Below are 18,577 nucleotides of genomic sequence, written 5' to 3' on the forward strand. Positions count from 1 at the left end.
ACTCCTCCCTTATCAGATCCATTATCGAGTACAATGCCTCCTTTGGCATGTACCTTGCCAAGCACATGCAGCATTTGGAGAGACCACAGAGGTTCCTGACCAGGAAAATCCAGGGTCTCAAACACCTATCCTATACAGATAGGCTAAAGCCTTGTCCCTCTACTCAGTCTCATACAGACTGCTCTGAAATGACCTGCATCTGGCATACAAGGCCATTTCAGACCTAGCCTTAATGGAGTTGCCATATATCCATAAGACAAACTCCACTCATGCAACCCACACACAAGGCCTTAACCTCATCTGTAACATTAATGGAACTTGGTGAGATAGATTTGTGCCCCAAAGACTCCCCCGTCTGTGGAATAGACTTCTCCATGTCAAGCAGAGTACCTCTCTAGGCCTGTTTAAGAGGAACCTGGATGACTGGATGGGAAACAGAAAAATATACCCTGGGATCTCACTTGTATCCTTGCTGGACAGGGGAAACAGATGCTGACTTTGAGGGAACATGGGCGAAATTCTTGGCTAGGCTTATAAGAGCCTCTGGGCCAATAGCCGAGTATCATCTTATGAACTTCAGTGCTGGGAAAATCTGAAGGCCAGTCATAGATGAGATGAAAAGATAATGCTGAAACCTACAAGGACAGGGCACAAAAGGGTAGTGCCAACTTTCAGAATACCAGTGCTTATAGTCTAAGCAGAAGATGGTTTGAAGTAGTGGTGTTAATGAGAGGCAATATCTTGGTATTGTGGCAGTAAATGAAATGTGGAATAACAATGTGATACAAACATACAAAAGTGCACAGATCAAAAGAAGCCAAAATGAACTTGGAACCTCCCTGCCCACCTCTCTAATAACTGATAATCCTAATACTGTCCCTAACCGTACCCCTGTACCTTTCAATAACCCTTTTCTGTAACACTGCTACTAATGTAGACAGCTTGGACATACAGTGGATATAAAAAGTTTACACACCCCTGTTAAAATGCCAGGTTTTTGTAATATAAAAAATGAGACCACAATAAATCATTTCAAAGCCTTTCCCACCTTTAATGTGGCCTATAACCTGTACAATTCAATTGAAAAAACAAATCTGTTAGGGGAAAAAATATAAAAAATAAAAAACGTACAATAAGCTGGCATAAGTGTGCACACCCTTAAACTAATTCTTTGTTGAAGCACCTTTTTATTTAATTACAGCATTCAGTCTTCTTGGGTAGGAGTCTATCAGCATGGCACATCTTGGCAATATTTGCCCACTCTTCCTTGCAAAAGCACTCCAAATCTGTCAGATTGTGAGGGCATATTTTGTGCACAGCCCTCTTCAGGTAACACCACAGAATTTCTATTTGATTTAGGTCTGGACTCTGGCTGGGCCATTCCAAAACTTTAATTTTCTTCTGGAGAAGCCATTCTTTTGTTGATTTGAATGTATGCTTTGGGTCATTGTTGTGTTGAAAGGTGAAATTCCTCTTCATCTTCAGCTTTCTAGCAGACGCCTGGGCCAAAAGTGACTGGTATTTGGAACTGTTCATAATTCCCTCCACCTTGACTAAAGCCCCAGTTCCTGCTGAAGAAATGCATCCCCAAAGCATGATACTGCCACCACCATGCTTCCCCATGGGGATGGTGTTCTTTGGGTGATGCGAAGTGTTGTTTTTGTGCCAAACATACCTTTTGGAATTGTTGCCAAAAAGTTCAACTTTGGTCTCATCAGACCATAACACACTTTCCTACATGCATTTAGGAGACTTGATGTATTGTTTTGCAAATTTTAGCCCAGCCTGAATGTTTTTCTGTGTAAGAAAAGGCTTCCGTCTTGCAACCCTACCCCATACAGAAAACTGAGAACTCCACAAAAGCACAAAAATGAGGAAAACTTCAAAAACAAGTCCCAGGCTCAGGAAGGACCATTCAAGCTTTAATAAAACATGAAGCGCTTTCCGTCTGCTCTGAAAGGCAGACTTCTTCAGAAGTAATGACACAGAAACAAATTCACACATAAATACTCAAAGCCAAAAAACGCGGGCAGATTTAAATCATTAATCAATTAAGCATACTGCTTAAAATCCTAGGCAATGCAGTGACATAGGAGAAGTTGATACAAGTTATAAATAGATTTAACAATGCACTATAAAGCAATTTTACATACCCCATAGCCAGACATATGGAGAATATGGGAGATTGTTGTCACATGTAGTACACAACCAGTACTTGCCAGAAATTCCTGCAGCTCCTTCAGTGTTGCTGTATGTCTCTTGGCAGCCTCCCTGACCAGTTTTTGTCATCTTTTCATCAGTTTTGGAGGGATGCCCAGTTCTTTGCACTGTCACTGTTGTCCCATATTTGCTCCACTTTTTGATGACTGTCTTCACTATGTTCTATGGTATATCCAATGCTGTAGAAATTTTTTTGTACCCTTCTCCTGACTGATAGCGTTCAACAATGAAATCCCTTTGATGCTTTGTACCATCGCTTTTGCTGTAGCAGGCAATTGAGCAAATGTCAGGAAAGTCTTACTAGGACAGCTGAACTTTATTTGCGGTTAGTCAGTCTCTTTAATTGATGGCAGGTGTGTACCCAAGAAGACAGAATGCTGTAATTAAATCAAAAGGTGCTTCAACAAAGTGTTTGTTTAAAGGTGTGCACACTTATGCAACCAGCTTATTGTATGTTTTTTTATTTTTTATAGTTTTTTCCCCAAACAGATTTGTTTTTCAATTGAATTGTACAGGTTATAGGTCACATTAAAGGTGGGAAAAGTTTTGAAAAGATTTATTGTGGTCTCATTTTTTTTTTTGTCACAAAACCGTGGCATTTTAACAGGGGTGTGTAAACTTTTTATATCCACTGTACATATATGCAAACACATTACATTTAACCCTACCCCTAACCATAATCTCACCTGCACTCAAACACTCCTGTTCCCTAAGGCAAAACCTTCAAAATATCTAAAGGTTTTTGACATTATTTTTCAAACTCATACTTACCTTACCCACAAACATATATTCCTTTCATTCAAAATTTTAAAATTTGTATGAACTGAACAATTGGCTGTATTTCGCAGTCATTCACTCCACTGATTTGACAGAGTAAGTTGCACCCATTTCCATACATGTATATATATTGATATAGATTGAAGCCCCTTGGCTATAGTAACTTGATTTACATTACAGTGAGCTGATCTCAGAAAGCTAGTGAGGAAACCCTTCACAAGAGATCATTCTTGCATCTGATATTCTCAAATGAAATTGCAGAGAGGATACCATATGAAGTTCACAACTGTTTGATAGTAAGTGGCCATAAAACATTGTGGTTTGTAGTGCTGGCTTCGTAGTAGCAAGAGATAAAATCCTGACTGTAGGCAAGACAGTTCCGCTTCCATTAACTGCCTGGTTGCAGAAATGCTGGGGTGTGCAATTCTGGCTTGTCTGTGTCAGAGTGAGGAGTTAATACATGTCCTCTTGCAGGTTTGAACTGCAGGTGAACACTTTTCACAAGTAAGGGTATGAGCTTTCTGAAGAAAGTATTGTTGACTGGCTTAGCATAGCAAGAGTGTAGAAATATGCATTTGCTAGAGATGAAACACTGCATGCTTTGCAGCTGCCTACTGTCCAAAAGGTGAGGGGTTAAGAAAAGAACATAAATTCTTCTGATTATGCATTGGGCGGCATCCCTGACCACTGACTCTTAAGTCCTGTGTCCATTATTTTTGGATGGTGGAAGCAGGATGAATGGAGCCAATACAGAAAGGTCTCAGTAGTCACTTGAATACTGGGTTAGTAGAAAGATCCCATATAAATGTGTGGCCTATGATTAACTTGAGCACAGTGAATCTAAAGTGTCTCTTTGAACTACAGAACTATAGAGGTTGGTAAATTTTGCAGCAAAGATAGGAAATACTGGACAAACAGATATTAAATGAATGTGGAGAAACAATGGGGACATATCAAAACAGCCATCATTGAAGCAGTAAGCCTATCTGTGAAAATAAAAACACGCAAATTAAAATATACCAAACAAAAGGTATTCCCTATCTGAATGTTGCCCGGGGGGGGGGGGGGAGTGTATTGTGGTAACTGCAGCAGGAGGAGATTACTGAGTACTCTGATAAAGCGCTTTTTTTTTTTTCCCCTTCATTTTGGTGTACGTCTCCCTCTCTTTCTTGGGAGAATAAAAGTTAAATAGTCAACTGTTAAGACTGCATCTGCGTGCAAGTACTTGTTCAGTGTGCTCTTTTTTAAGTATTAAATAAATGCTCTCCCTGTGTCATCTGCTCCTAACCTGCTTTTAACTTATTTCATCAGAAATACAGTCCTGCATACCACACCTTCACTGCAGTAGGTCAGCGCCAGAATTTGCAGACCACATCAGTGCAAAAATGTATTGTACATCATAGAAGTGTCTGACACTGTAGGAATCTTTATTAGTGACTGGTGTTTCTACTTTGTTTTTCCACTACCTTATTCCTTATAGGAGCATGATAAAGTTATTAAAATTTCTAGTACCAGCATTTCCATTATTAGTCTCTAATTTTGTTTCTTAATTATAAATCTTTTTCAGACACAGCCAGGAGCCCCAGGCCCAGCTGGTTATCCAGGAAAACCAGGTCCACCTGTAAGTTGTAAATCATTGTACTTGTAATCATCTGGGAATGTCTTTTTTTCCCGTAAAGCACTGTGTATTCATAACTGCAAACTTCTGGTTAAAGTCATACTTGTAACAACTGGAGGAGTCAAAGTTAAAAGTGATTGGATAACATCTAAGGCATATTGATGAACAACATCAAGACAACAGAATGTTAACTCATTTTTCATCTTGCACATAAGGAATATTGTGGAAAAATGTGTTATGCTTCTGTCAGACAACTTTGCACATTTGATGATAAATCAGTTTAAAATACATTTTTCCTTGTATGATGAAAGGTAAAGTGTGACACTGGGAAATGATGGTGCTTTTCTCAGACCACTCTGGGCCTTAGTGTGATGTGCATGATTATTATTGAAACTGGCATTTGTTACCATAGGGTAAGTGTCATCTGTGAAAATACACATGAGACTGTGTTGTTAAGAAGTGGCTTACTGGATATAGCCAGAAGCAAGCCAAGGTGAAACTGATGTCCTAGGTGAAGGGCTCCACATCTCTACCTCTTCTCCCCACTACTGCCACACATCACCCAGCCCCCCCCCCCCACCTGGCCCTCCCCAAACACACTGGCCTGAACAAAAATCATAAGTGAGAAATTGAGTCCTATTTTTTCATGGAAGAAGCAAGTTATATCAGAGACTTAATTTTCAAAGCTGACAAAACAGCAGTTGACAAGAATACATAAATCATATTTGGGAAAAGTATCTACCTCCTTACTTCTCAAAAAAGTCACATTCTATGTATTCCCCTATGTTGTTAAATTGAGATGAAAGACAAAGTCATATATTTCAAGTTGCTTCTTTCAGAGAGATATATACAGCATGCCTCCTCACCCTTACTCCCAAAAGAACAAAATACAGAATCTGTGTAGCTTTGTGATGTCAGACTGGGAAGAAATTTAAAAAATATATTTGAACTTGTTGCTGTCAGACATGTACAAACAACATGCCTCTCTACCCTTCCCAAAATTATTTCCACCAGTATATGTATCTGATATTTGATTGTGAGGAAACTGAAAAAATGATCATAGTAATGTTGAAGTTTATTATGAAAATTAAAGATATAAGGGCATTGTCTGAAGTCCCCCCCCCCCCCACACACACACACACAAATGCACAATATAGAATGACCTTCTGTCTCACCTCTTTGAAGGGCTGGTTTTAGACTAGTTTGGTATCAGGGCAGAGGCAGCTACTTAGCCTGCGTTACAGTCCACTTGCATACTCCTGCAGCATTTGGCCAACCAGGCCCTTGGAAGCTGTGAAAGTCTGGGTCTTTTGTCATACATTTTTTACCTTATATTTTGAAAAATAATTTAAAATGAGTAAAGGGGTGGCCGTGGTGGTGCAGCGGTTAGCATTGCCGCCTCACAGCAAGAGGTTCCCCTTTTCAATCCTCGGCTGGGGTGCCTCCTGTGCAGAGTCTGCATGTCCTCCCTGTGGTCACGTGGGTTTCCTCCCACATCCCAAAGACATGCTGTAGGTGGATTGGACACTCTAAATTGGCCCTAGGTGTGAGGGCGTGCATGTGTGTGCCTTCTGTGGAAGGTTGGGTGCTGGGCTGGCAACTTGACACTGTAAAACTCCACTGCCAATCATGAGCAGACAAGGTGATCCGCTGTGGTGACCCCTAACCAGGAAAAGCCAAAAGAAGAAGAATTTAAAATGAGTAAAGGATAAGAGGGTCACTTACTTTCATACAGACAAACTCGCTCACACCAATCAGTTATAGCCAGTTCTGCGTGAAATTCACCATCTGATTGTGATAAAACAGGATAGCCTGTAACGTATTTCACCTTTGCTCTACACTGACTGTTACCACACATTAAAACATTCCAAGTTGCTTCACACACTTCACATTAGTCCTGCAAAGCCAGAATAATAAACAGTAGTAGAAGTTATTTTTGTCCAGAAACAGCCCCAGCAGTAATAGCTACTTTGTGCACATTGATTTTGACATATTACATTAGCCTGGGAAAACCGAATAATAATCTAACGGGATCAGATACTACCAACGCCTTTAAAAAAAAAAAAAAAAAAAAAAAACTTATAGCATAAGAGTCAGGGACAAAGTTTGAAAATCGGGGACATTTTTTAAATATTGTACTTATATATTTTAAATTTTGCTATCTTTCCCATTCATTCTAACAATCCAAGATTCCCTACTAACATTTTTAAGAATGGCTTCCTATCTAGTTAAAAAAAAAGAATTAAGGACATTCTGTCTATTTATAATGTACATAAAGAACACTTGCTTCTCTGCATCCACCCACCCACACAAATTCTCTTTTTCTTAAAATCCCCACATCAGTCTATTTTCTGTCTTAGTGGTTTTGTAATTACTTGGTTCCTGTAGTAGCTGTATTGTTGCAGACCTTTGCAGTGCCTTCCTTCCATTTGGAAGCTACGTCATTATACTTGACCAACAAATCCTCATATGTTCTTTGTTTTTACCATTCATATGTTTTGAACGAAAAAGAATATATGAATGCATGTGGATGTGTGTTTTTCAAAACATATAAATACAAATATATATAATGTGTCTGTGTGTGTGTGTTCATGGTGTATTCATTCTGCTTACTGGTGTATATTAAGTCCACCAAATCTTTCTTTCCTGAATTTTCATAGTAATCAAGTTCACGTAACCTTACAAATGAAAAAAAAATAATAATAAATAAATCATAAGCTGGTATGCCTTACACATCTCTCAGATGACCCTGATTTTTGCCCTGTCCCTTCTAAAACTTTTGAATTTTTGATAAATTAATAGTCAGTAAACAATGCCATCATACCTGTCAGCACTCCCTTATTTTGTAGAACATCCCTGATTTTACCTCATATTTTTGCCCTATCCTTCATAAAATGTTTAATGTATAGGTTCATAGGTAGATACTAGCCTATCTGCCCTAGGGCATTGATAAGCCTAGCCAGAGTGTATTTGGCTTCTGCCTCCCTATTAGATTAGCCTGCTGTGCCTCTGTAAAGTAGGTCACAGAAGGTACCCTTTTAAGATTAGTTTACTGTGCCTCTGTCTAGCAGGGACACAGGAGAGATCCCAGGGGTGAATTTGCTATTTCCCATCCACGCGTCCAAATTTCGCTTGAAGAGGGTCAGCGAGGGGCTATGTCTAACATGAATTGGGATTCTATCCCAGAGTGAGGGGAGCCTTTGGGAAATTAATCTGTCCCTCCAGCATGTCCTATTTATTTTTGTGCTGAGGTTTAGGTCCCTGGAGCGTGTAGCTCTAAGGGACTTGGATTTTTTTGAGGTGGAGCATGTCCATTAATTCTGAGTTTGACATGGCTTTGTACGTCAGGCATAGATCGCCTCTGAGTAGGCGGTAAGCAACTGAGTAGAGCTGGAGTTTCTTTAGTCGAGCTGCATAGGATATCTGTTTGTAGCCCATGATCCTCTTGGTAAGGTACTTTTGGGGTCTCTCCAGTTGCTTCAGGTGTCGGGTAAGGTACATCCCAAAAGGGGCACTGTATTCAATTATGGGCCTGATGAGTGACGAGTAGAGGGGCACAATGACCTCTCTTGATATAGATGCGAACCCTTTCGTGATAAGGTAAGCTATATAGAAGGTCTTTCTAACCACTTTGGCAACGTGATTATCAAAGGAGAGATTACTATCTACGTTGGTCCCCAAATCTCTAATTACTTCTTCCTTACTTAATGGATTACCACCTATGTGGTAATTTGTGGGCACCTTGTTTTTCCCAAAGGGGATGACTGTGCACTTTTTAGCATTTAGCTTGAGGCCGTGGCTCTGGCACCAAGCATCCGTCTCTGTGAGACCCTTTTGGAGGATGCTTGTGTCAGCTGGAGATTCGATTATGGCCCCCAGTTTGCAGTCATCTGCGAACTTTGTCAGCCATAATCCCCCCATGTTAGCCTGAACCTCAGAGAAGTATATACCGAGCAAGAGAGGCCCCAGAACTGAGCCCTGTGGGATGCCACTTGTAACTGGTTTGGATTCGGACATGGCACCTGCGAATCTGACCATGTGGTTCTATCTCTGAGCCAGTTTGCAACCCATCTTGTGATATAGGGGTTGATATTTAAGCTGGTAAGCTTATTTATGATGCCCAGGTGGGGTATTGTGTCAAAGGCTTTTGCGAGGTCCAGGTAGGCTGTGTGGACTACCTTGCCCTCATCTATGGCTTTGGTAGCTGTTTCAAAGTAATCAACTAGGTTTAAGAGGCAAGATCTGCCCTTAACAAAGCCGAATTGGGTAGGGTCCAGTGTCTGGAGGCTCCCAATGTCTTTGTTTATGAGTTCCATGATAATACGCTCCATAGCTTTACAGACCAGACTAGTCAGACTTATGGGGTGATAGTTTCCAGGATCCGTTGTAGCACCACCTTTGTGGAGTGGGACCACTGTAGCTGTACGCCATTCTTTGGGTACATATCCTGTAGTAAGGCTAAGTTTGAACAGTGACTTAATGTGAGGGTTCAGTTCTTCGTGGAGCTTGTGTAAGACACAGCCTGGGACACCGTCCGGTCCCATAGATGCTGTGTTTTTTGCTTTGGAGAGGGCAGCTTTCACCTGTGCATCTGTGATGTCAGGGAGCTTACATTCAGTTGGGATAGGCGTTTGCTCCTTTGGGGGGGAAGGGGGGGGGACGTTTGCGCTGAATCTGTCTGCCAGGATGTTGGCTATGTCTGTAGGTTCGGTATATTTTGTACCGTTATGCAACAATTCAGGGCATATCTGGGAGTTTCTGCCCATGTTTCTGACATAACTAAAGAAGGCCTTGTGATTATCTTTAGTGTCTAGGGCAATTTTTCTTTCGAAACTGGTCTTTGATGATTTTATGAGGGATCGAAGTTTCTTGCTAATACTGATCAGAGATGCCTTCCCTTTTTGGGATTTTGCTCTGTCATGTAGTAGCTTCCTCTTTCTGTTGTATAGCTTATTTATGCCGGGGTCCACCAGACCGGTCTCCTGTTTTTGGAGGAGTGAGTCTTGGTTTTATTTGGGATAGCATGATACATGCATTCCTGCAGGTGCTCATAGAACGCATTTGTAAAGGATTCTGCGGATTGGGCTGTATTATCCTCTGGCCCAAGGGCTTTGAAGGATTCCACCTCAGTCTTGAGAAGTGCAAAGTTGGCTTTGGAGAAATTCTTTACAGTGATTTCCTTGACTGGGGGTGGGGACGGGATATAGATGTCCAGGGAAATTTGTTTATGGTCTGATCTTACCTCTGGTGTGGAACATAGAGTCCCCATGTTGGTGATGACCAGGTCCAATATGTTGTTCCCTCGTGTGGGAGTCATGACCAGTTGTTCCATTGCGTTAGAGTTTATAAATTCAAGGAACCATTGGGCGAGGGTGTTTGGGCTTGAGTAGTTTTCCCAGTCAATGTTTGGGTAGTTGAAGTCACCCAATAACATAGTGTTTGGAGAGACCTTCATATTCTTCAGTGTTCTCAGGAATGCCAAGTGGGGTTCCTGTAATAGGGAGGGTGTTCTGTAGCAGGCTACAAACTGAAAGGCAGTTTTGCCCGCTGTTAGTTGCACATGAATGGTTTCCGATGCTTCGTGCAGTGTCACTAACCTGGAGGTGTAGGTATCTTTGATGAATATAGATACTCCCCCTCCTTTTGTGCTTTGGTCTGAGTTTTGGGGCCGAAACGCATGGTATGAGTTATAACCTGGTAGTGCTGGGGTGCTCTCAGGAGTCTTGAACCAGGTTTCTGTTACTGCACAGACATCAGTTTTCTCCATACTGAGGAGAGTCTCGAGTGCGTGCATCTTGAGGTTTAGAGGTATAGTAAGTAATGCAAGACATTAGAGTTTCGTAGTTCAGAAAATGCATGTTGATGCGTAACTTTTTATTATGTTAACATTTAATGCGAATTACAGTAAAATACAGTGTTGTGTTTTCTTTCGGCTTTTCCCAGTTAGGGCTTGCCACAGCGGAACTCTGGTCTGCTAATGATTGGCAGTGAATTTTTACGGTGTTGAGTTGCCAGCCCTGCGCCCAACCTTCTAGGAAGGCGCACACACGCAGCTACCTACATGTCTTTAGATTCATTCATTGATATTTAAAAACTCTATGTGCCTGATTTTCAGTCTTTGTCCCAGTCATCCAAATAGTTTTGCTTTTATCTGAAATTGTTAAGCAAAGAAAATGAGAAGTATAAACGTCAGGCATTAGAGTTTCATACTTTTTATTGCAAAGAAAATGCACTTTAATGCAAAACCTGTCCCCTGTTATTTTTGGCTTTATCCAAAGTGTTCTTGAGAGGTATCTGTCTCTCAAAGAGGCAGACATGAATATCCGGTTGGAGACCTGCCAAAGTTTAAAATATATATATATATATATATATATATATATCTGCTACACACCAAATTAAAGCATTCTTTTGCTATCTCAGATCCTTACTTTGGCCGTTATTCTCCAGTGTTTATATTTTCCAGACTTCAGTTCATTCCCATCCTCCATGACCTACACAACAAATAAACAGAAGCTACAAAGGACTGAGAGTGGTCGTTTAGATCGAGTTTGACGGAATAAGTCAAAACCCTGGAAACAAATCAGAATTCAAAACTTTCTTCACAGGGTATTGATGCCCTTTCAAAAGGGGCATTTTTTCAGATTTTTACTCAGTAAAGGGAAAGAGTGAAATAGTCAGAAAGTGCCTCCTCCTCAGAGCTATCCTATGATGCTGCCTAGTTTACTTATGTGTAAGGCCAGCCATGGGTATGGAAGAAGTTTCTGAGGGTTTTGGTTCAGTTATGGCATAAGAAAGGTGTAAGGTTTCTTTAAATTCTGTCACCTTCATGGTTCAGAGATTTGAATCCCTGAACATTCTTCAAATTAACCACATTCATATAGTAGTCTAGCTGCTGGAGGAAATTGCTATGGGGATGGAGTAAGCAGCTGACACTGACTTTCTCACCCTGGTTAGGGTGGAGTCCTATAACTGAAGGTCTGTCTGGGGAAATTGTCAGGTACTGCAGCAACTGCAGTCTGCAAAGGACTGTGCATGCATGCTAGCTAGAGAATGCACGTGGACTGGGTTTCACATAACAAATGATGCACTATATTACTAGCCAGTGGGAAGAGTTGCAGGACCATATGAAATAACACTTGTTTCACTGCATGACAGCAACAGTCCTTGGCACTTGCTTAATTTTTCAGATGTCATAGAAAGCCAAGAGTAAGGAGAACAATGTGGGACAAGGCCAATTGGGGAACTGGGACTAGATGCTTTGAAAGTGAGGAGCCAAATTGCAAGCAGAATTAAAAATATATATATTTCTTAAAATGTAAAATTTGGTGCCAAATTGTTTTCCAGAATAGTGCCCTGAAACTTTTACTGTCCAAGTCCATGCAGCAAGATTCTTGATTTCATTCCAAGAACCAGTGATAATGATCTTGCTTTTGATAAACCTTTCAGCCACATAGTGGAGTGATTGCTAGCAGAGTATTTCTTTAGTTTGAATGAATAAGGACTTATACCACAACACTTGGATATCAGCTTAAAAGAAAATGTGTAGGGTCTGCTTTCATGAATCTGTAAACATTTATGCTGGAGCCAGAATTCTAAACTCTTGCTGTATCTGTTAATGTTTCGGATTTCATTTTGCAGAAAAGAACAAGCACCACTGATCCTGGGAACTATCAAACTATTAGCCTGACGAGCCTGGTCTGCAAGGCCATGGAACGTATCATCATGGAACTCATAAACAAAGACATTGGTAACCTCCAAACTCTGGATCCCACCCAGTTCGGGTTTGTGAAAGGCAGATCATGCCTCCTGAACCTGATCGACTTCTTTGAGGCAGTCACCAAAGCCGTGGATGAGGGTAAGCTGGTTCACACAGCCTATCCTGACCTTGCAAAGGCTTTCGACACCATCCCCCATTCTGGAATTATAGCTAGACTCACTAAACTAGGTATAAATCCCTACATCACAAGATGGGTTGCCAACTGGCTCACTGACAGAACCCACACTGTAAAAGTTGCAGACTCCAAATCTGACCTCAAAGCAGTGACAAGTGGAGTACCACAGAGTTCTGTCCTGGGACCTCTCCTGTTTGGTTATCTACTTCTCTGAAGTACAGGCTAACACAGAAGGCCTCTGGCTAATGAAGTTTGCAGATGACTGCAAACTAGGAGCCATAGTCAAGTCCCCAAATGATGTGGACATCCTACAGAAGGGCCTCACTGAGACAGATGCCCGGTGTCAGAGCCATGGCCTCAAGCTCAATGCCAAAAAGTGCAATGTCATCCCCTTTGGTAAAAACTCTGTACCCATGAACTACCACATAGGCAGCAATTTACTTAACACCAAATGCGTGATAAGAGACCTTGAGACCCAGGTGGACAGTAGTCTCTCCTTTGATAGTCACATCGCCACAGTAGTTAGGAAGTCCTTCTACATGGCACACCTCATCATGAAAGGGTTCTCATCCAGGAAAAAAGAGGTCATTGCTCCCCTCTGCTCGTCACTCATTAGACCCATTATAGAGTACAATGCCCCTTTTGGAATGTACCTCACAAGACATCTGCAGCAGCTGGAAAGGCCACAGAAGTACCTCACAAAGAGGATTACTGGCCTCAAACAAATGCCCTACCCTGACTGCCTCAAAAAACTCCAGCTTTACTCCATAGCATTTCGCCTACTCTGAGGTGATCTCTGCCTAACATATAAAGCTATGTCAAACCCAGAGCTGTTGGACATGCTACACCTAAAGAAATCCCAATCCCTCTGAGCTACACGCTCTAGGGACCTAAACCTTGTCACCACAATAAACAGAACATGCTGGAGGGATAGATTCCTGTCCCAGAGACTTCCTATACTCTGGAACAAGCTACCCATCTATGTCAAGCAAAGTTCTTCATTAGCACTCTTCAAGAAAAATCTTGATGAGTGGATGGGAAATAGGAAATACACCCCGGGGATCACTTCTGTGTCCCTGCTGGACAGTGGCACAGGAAAATAACTTTCTTGGGTGGCGTAAGCTATGGAACCTTGCTGGCTAGGCTTACATAGGCCCTTGGGCTGATAGCCTAGTACCTACCTTTGAACCTATGAACATCTTCTGTAAGTAGCTGCTGTTCTTTGAGTGTTCCATAATGGTCTGTCTTCCTTACCTAAAAATGCTTGCCATCTAATAGCTCACAAATTGAGATTGTGGAGTGGTCCAGCTAGTGAAATTACTCTGTCATTTCACATCCTATCAACATGTATTGTAAACAGATTTCATGTAGTTATATTTTGATAAATGTTACATGCTGATGTTCATTTGCTCACATGCTTTGAGGTACTCATGTCAGTCATGTAATACATAGACTTTGTTATAAAATGTGCACATACTTTGTAGATGGTGTCCCAAAATGATGGACTTTTGCTTGGAGTAAACATGTAAGCAGCCACAAAACTCTGTGCTTCCAATTCTGAGACACCATCTTTAGCAATAATGTTGTATGAATACACATCCAAACTACATGCCTGGTCCATGATAGTTTTGTCTCCACACAAATCATTTTTACTATACTGATACTTAAATTGACTTTCAACCAATTTAGTTTTCAGATGATTAAACCTTACAAATGCAGGCCATTGGTAGTTATGAGCATGGGTCTACTTCAAATAATCTAAGTAACAGAATGTCAAATCCTGATACATCGACACGACTTTTCCAAAAGATCACAACATCGAACATACAGAACATCGAACCCGGAACATTGAATACAGGCTACTGACATATAGTCAGTAGCAGCAATGTTAACGCACCCATAACTGTCCTTTTCTTCGCGGGTAGTGCGATCTTGGAGTTGGTATATTTAATTTATGGGTTGGGGGCTGAGCCCCCCCCCCCCCATATGGTGGAGACATTAGTTATTAATTTAGTTTAGTTATTTGTAGGAGTTGTGTTCCTTTAAGGTGGTGTAGCATTATGGGTGCAGGAAGTTCTGGACTTCGAAAATGAGGTGTAGGGCAAGTTATTTATTTATGTTGTTCACCAGGAGTTTTTTGTGAGAGTTTTTTTCATGTTAGGTTGGACAGGATTGCTCAGGGAGTTGGGTTCGATGTTCTTTCCATTTGATGATGTGATCTTTTGGCAAAGTTGTCTCAATGTACTGGGATTTGACATTCTGGTACTTCGATTATTTGAAGTATATCCATTAATCCATATATTTGATAAAGTGAAGCTGAAGTACTGAGTGATTCACAAACAAGATTACAGATTGTTGAATTCAGTATGAAACAGTAATAGAATAAGTGGTTTATATACCTAATCCCTTCTCTTTCTGTAGTGTGTATACTTGGAATACCCTTAAAATGGAAACTTGCATTATAGTCCTATAGCTCTGGTTAGAAAATAAGTACCCATTACAATGATGAGACATGACATGTCTTAAGATGCATTTCCTTAAATGTTGTTTTCTTTTTCTTCCAGTCCTTACCACCATTGAGCTTCCTTCATTCTCACTGTATCTGTCCATTTATTCTAAGATTTGTGAGTTCTGTGACCATTTGTTCCCCAAGAAAAGGAATGAGCATATTGAGAAGTGTCATGATTTACTGGGGAATAGCATTTTTTTTCCCATAAGTTCCACTACCGCCCAGTGGAACTACCTGCTTTGGCCCAAAGGATTAACATGTAATGGGTGTCTGCCAAAGATATGCCCCTGTTTCCAGAAGTGATGTTCCCCCAGTTTGGTCCTCCTGCCCTTGGAAATCAAGAACCTTCAGTGATCCTGTATGTACACTACAGATTTGTATTGGAAATCACACTCCAGATACATACCTGTATCCCCAGAGAGGGCAAGGACATTCTGCCTCATTACTTTTCTCCATCTCTGACCAGCTCATCCAATGACCAAGCTGCTGATCAAATGTAGGATGTTTGCATCATAGTAAGGCCTTTGTCCCTGTAAACTGTGGAGTGCTGGCATGTGTGGTGAATCTAAAGTATCACACACAGATCAAAGAGTGTTGCACAATATAGTTCGATTCATTTTATGGTACCCTTTACAACACAGTCCTGGTTAAACAACAAAGTTTGTTAAGGAGTTTACATCCATGTGAAGTTCAGTACTTTAGATGGTACAAATGGGGCATTTTTCTTGGATGAGTAAACAGTCAAGCGTATATATAGGGCATCTGCTTTCCACTTTGACATATAAATGGTTGGACATTTATTTCACATTTGCTAATTGCATGGATGGGGTGGGCTTGGCCTATTGATGCCTTTCACTCATGACCTGGAAGACCCCATATTGTCTGTATTCCCTGACTTCCTCAGTGTCCTCAGCTTTCAGTATTTTTTTGAACTTCTGGGAACATGAATGATAAGATGGCAGGCACTGGTGTTGTAGATTGAAAATCAGACATTGTTCACATTGTATGCAGAAACAACATGGAGCAGCTGATTTTAGCAATGCCATTCATACACTGAGGAAGCAATTTATTGAAGACTTTGTCATGTGCAGATTTATTTCAATGCTGGCTGCCACCAGGTTGCCTTATACTCTTTTCATAGAGTTTATGCCTTTTTGGAGAGTTTGGAGCAACTAGATTTGGGATGCGTATTGCATATTTAATTTTTCAGATGGTACATTTTATTTGCTGACTTGAGTCAGCAACATGTGGCTACACGTGTGGATCTTTGTTGCTGCTTTCTTTTCCTTTCTTATGCTTGAAAGTTACATGATATGATAGTAGGCAATGTTATTTTGGTGGTAGCTATTTCAGATTCCTTTCTCCTTCTTAGCCGTATGTATAACAGTATGTTTGAGTAAATAGTAGGGGGAATCATCTAGTAAAGGCTGCCCCCCTGTCCATTTACTCTTCCCTCTCCTAGCATGACTGTCACCACAAATGTGTCTACCCTGGGGTGGGTGGGGCAATGTTTAGGACAGACAGCCCAAGGGACTTGGTCTCAAGAATAGATCACTCTGCATATCAGTGTCTTAAAGCTCATTCAAGTGCAGCAGGCTCTACAGGAGCTTATCCCTCAAGGTTAAATTGCCATTCATTGAGAGAGTCTGGTGGTGGTATTTGTATATCTATTATCAGTTGGAAACTCACTCTCCTTCCCTGTGCAGGTCTGCACCTAAAAAGATAATCTGTAATAAGCAGACCCACATGATAAGCATGCAACCCAATACAGTAAATGTGTGTTGTGATGAATTTATATCTATATATCCATGATTAACAAAGTCTAACTGGATATGAAGACTTGTATTCTTTTCAATTCACTGATGCATAAAGTCACTATAATCAGATACAGGGACTGTTTCCAGTGTATGAAAATGTAATACATTTTATTAATTAAAACTCTTGGCAAGTACTAGTGTTGAAAAATAAACATTTTAAATTTAAAAGCCCTGGTACTTATTATACTTGGGCTTTTTTCTTAACATAACAGTGGATGTAATTAAAACACCCCTGTTTTCAGTGACACATCTGTCATGCCACACATCCTTTTAATATGTGTTCTTTGGCTAACACAACAGATGTATAGCCTTCTCTAGCAACTCCTCAGTGGATTCTCCAAATCTCATTTTGTTGATCTACTTTGAGAGCATATTCCTCAAGTGGAACTAGTTATAATTAGTGGCCCAAAATGATCCACCTCATAAGTAAATGACCAGCACTTTTTTACCAAAAAGGCTGGTTTGATCAGCCATTACCAACAGATTTGCTCTGCTTGCAGTGTTTATGTAGGTGAAGTAAGTTGTAATCAGGGGCTTACAGGTAGTACCCTACAACACACACACACACACACACACACACACACACACACACACTGCAGTTGGAGGTGAATGATATGTTTATGCATGCAAATCTTGGGAATCATTTTACAGCTCAGTGAAGTTTTGGTAAACCAGATACAGGTGGATTTTACATATGCATGTTAGCCACAAATCTGCAAAGCACTGAAGCCTTGCTAGCTGCTTTCTATACAACTGACTTCGTGTTTGGTATATTAAATAATATATCTGCATTATCATACTTAATACATTATTATTTGACCTTAACACTAGGAGTAAGTAGTTTTTGTTTTGACGCAAATGATAAAAACTCATTTTGTGCTGCAGTCCTGTACTCATTCTTTGCTTTCAACACATTAACATGACTTGATGCATCATTTTTGTCCTTAAAAATATTCTAACCTAAACATTTATTTTCCCTTACTGAAGATAATCCTTTGTTCCTTACAGGGTCTGACTGGGATTCCTGGAGATCCAGGCGTTGATGGCAGGTGGGGGTACTTTGTAAGTAATTTTACCTTTGGAGCATTTTATCTTAGTCTTTGACATGTAACAGGCAGCTATAGAGAAGTCGGGTTGTTTTATGATATGAAATTGTGTGCCTTTATTTATGGATCACAAAGAAAAAATGCTTATTTCCAAATGTGTACAGGGAATGCAATTGTGACAATACAATAGAAAGTTAAGTCTCTGGTTTGAAACAGGAAAACATTTTTGTAGTAGGTGCTACAGGACTGCTCAATCTCTCTTATTTCTAACACAACACAGTGATTCATTTTGTAGATTGTTTTCTTGGCAAATGTTTGTGGAACAGTAATAAATAGTGGTACTGTGTACTGCTTTTCAGGATGGTGGCTACACCCTTAATAAATGGTGTTCATTATTAGATCAGTGTTGCAGTAATGTTGAAAATGGAATGGATCTTACCAAGGACACTGTACATCTGTTCAAGATGCCAAAGCTTAGGCACTCCTTTTTCATGTGCCATACATCCCAGCTTAGACATAGCCGTGAGGGCTGCATGCTGATACATAAGGGAAGTACAGACATCAAACTTGTCAGAAGTTTCTTACCAACAGTCCAGGAAGCAAGATGTCGTATATAGATCTGTCAACCACTCAAAAGGATCTAGTTTGCCACTGTAGGTGAAAGCTAAATAACCTACTTGAGACCCTTCCTTATTTTT

The 18,577-nt window shown here is 40.6% G+C and overlaps 1 protein-coding gene across 1 annotated transcript in view; it reads left to right on the forward strand.

Annotated features, from left to right (window-relative positions):
• Positions 1-18,577, forward strand: part of LOC122790647 (collagen alpha-1(IX) chain-like) — a 530,662-nt gene that overhangs the window by 170,147 nt on the left and 341,938 nt on the right. Inside the window, exons 3-4 of the mRNA XM_044058171.1 lie at positions 4,565-4,618; positions 17,842-17,895. Coding sequence (XP_043914106.1) covers positions 4,565-4,618; positions 17,842-17,895 — 108 coding nt within the window. The remainder of the gene's footprint in view (positions 1-4,564; positions 4,619-17,841; positions 17,896-18,577) is intronic.

The sequence above is a fragment of the Protopterus annectens genome, chromosome 16.part0 (genome assembly GCF_019279795.1).
Source record: "Protopterus annectens isolate FY-2018-M chromosome 16.part0, PAN1.0, whole genome shotgun sequence".
NCBI lineage: Eukaryota > Metazoa > Chordata > Ceratodontiformes > Protopteridae > Protopterus > Protopterus annectens.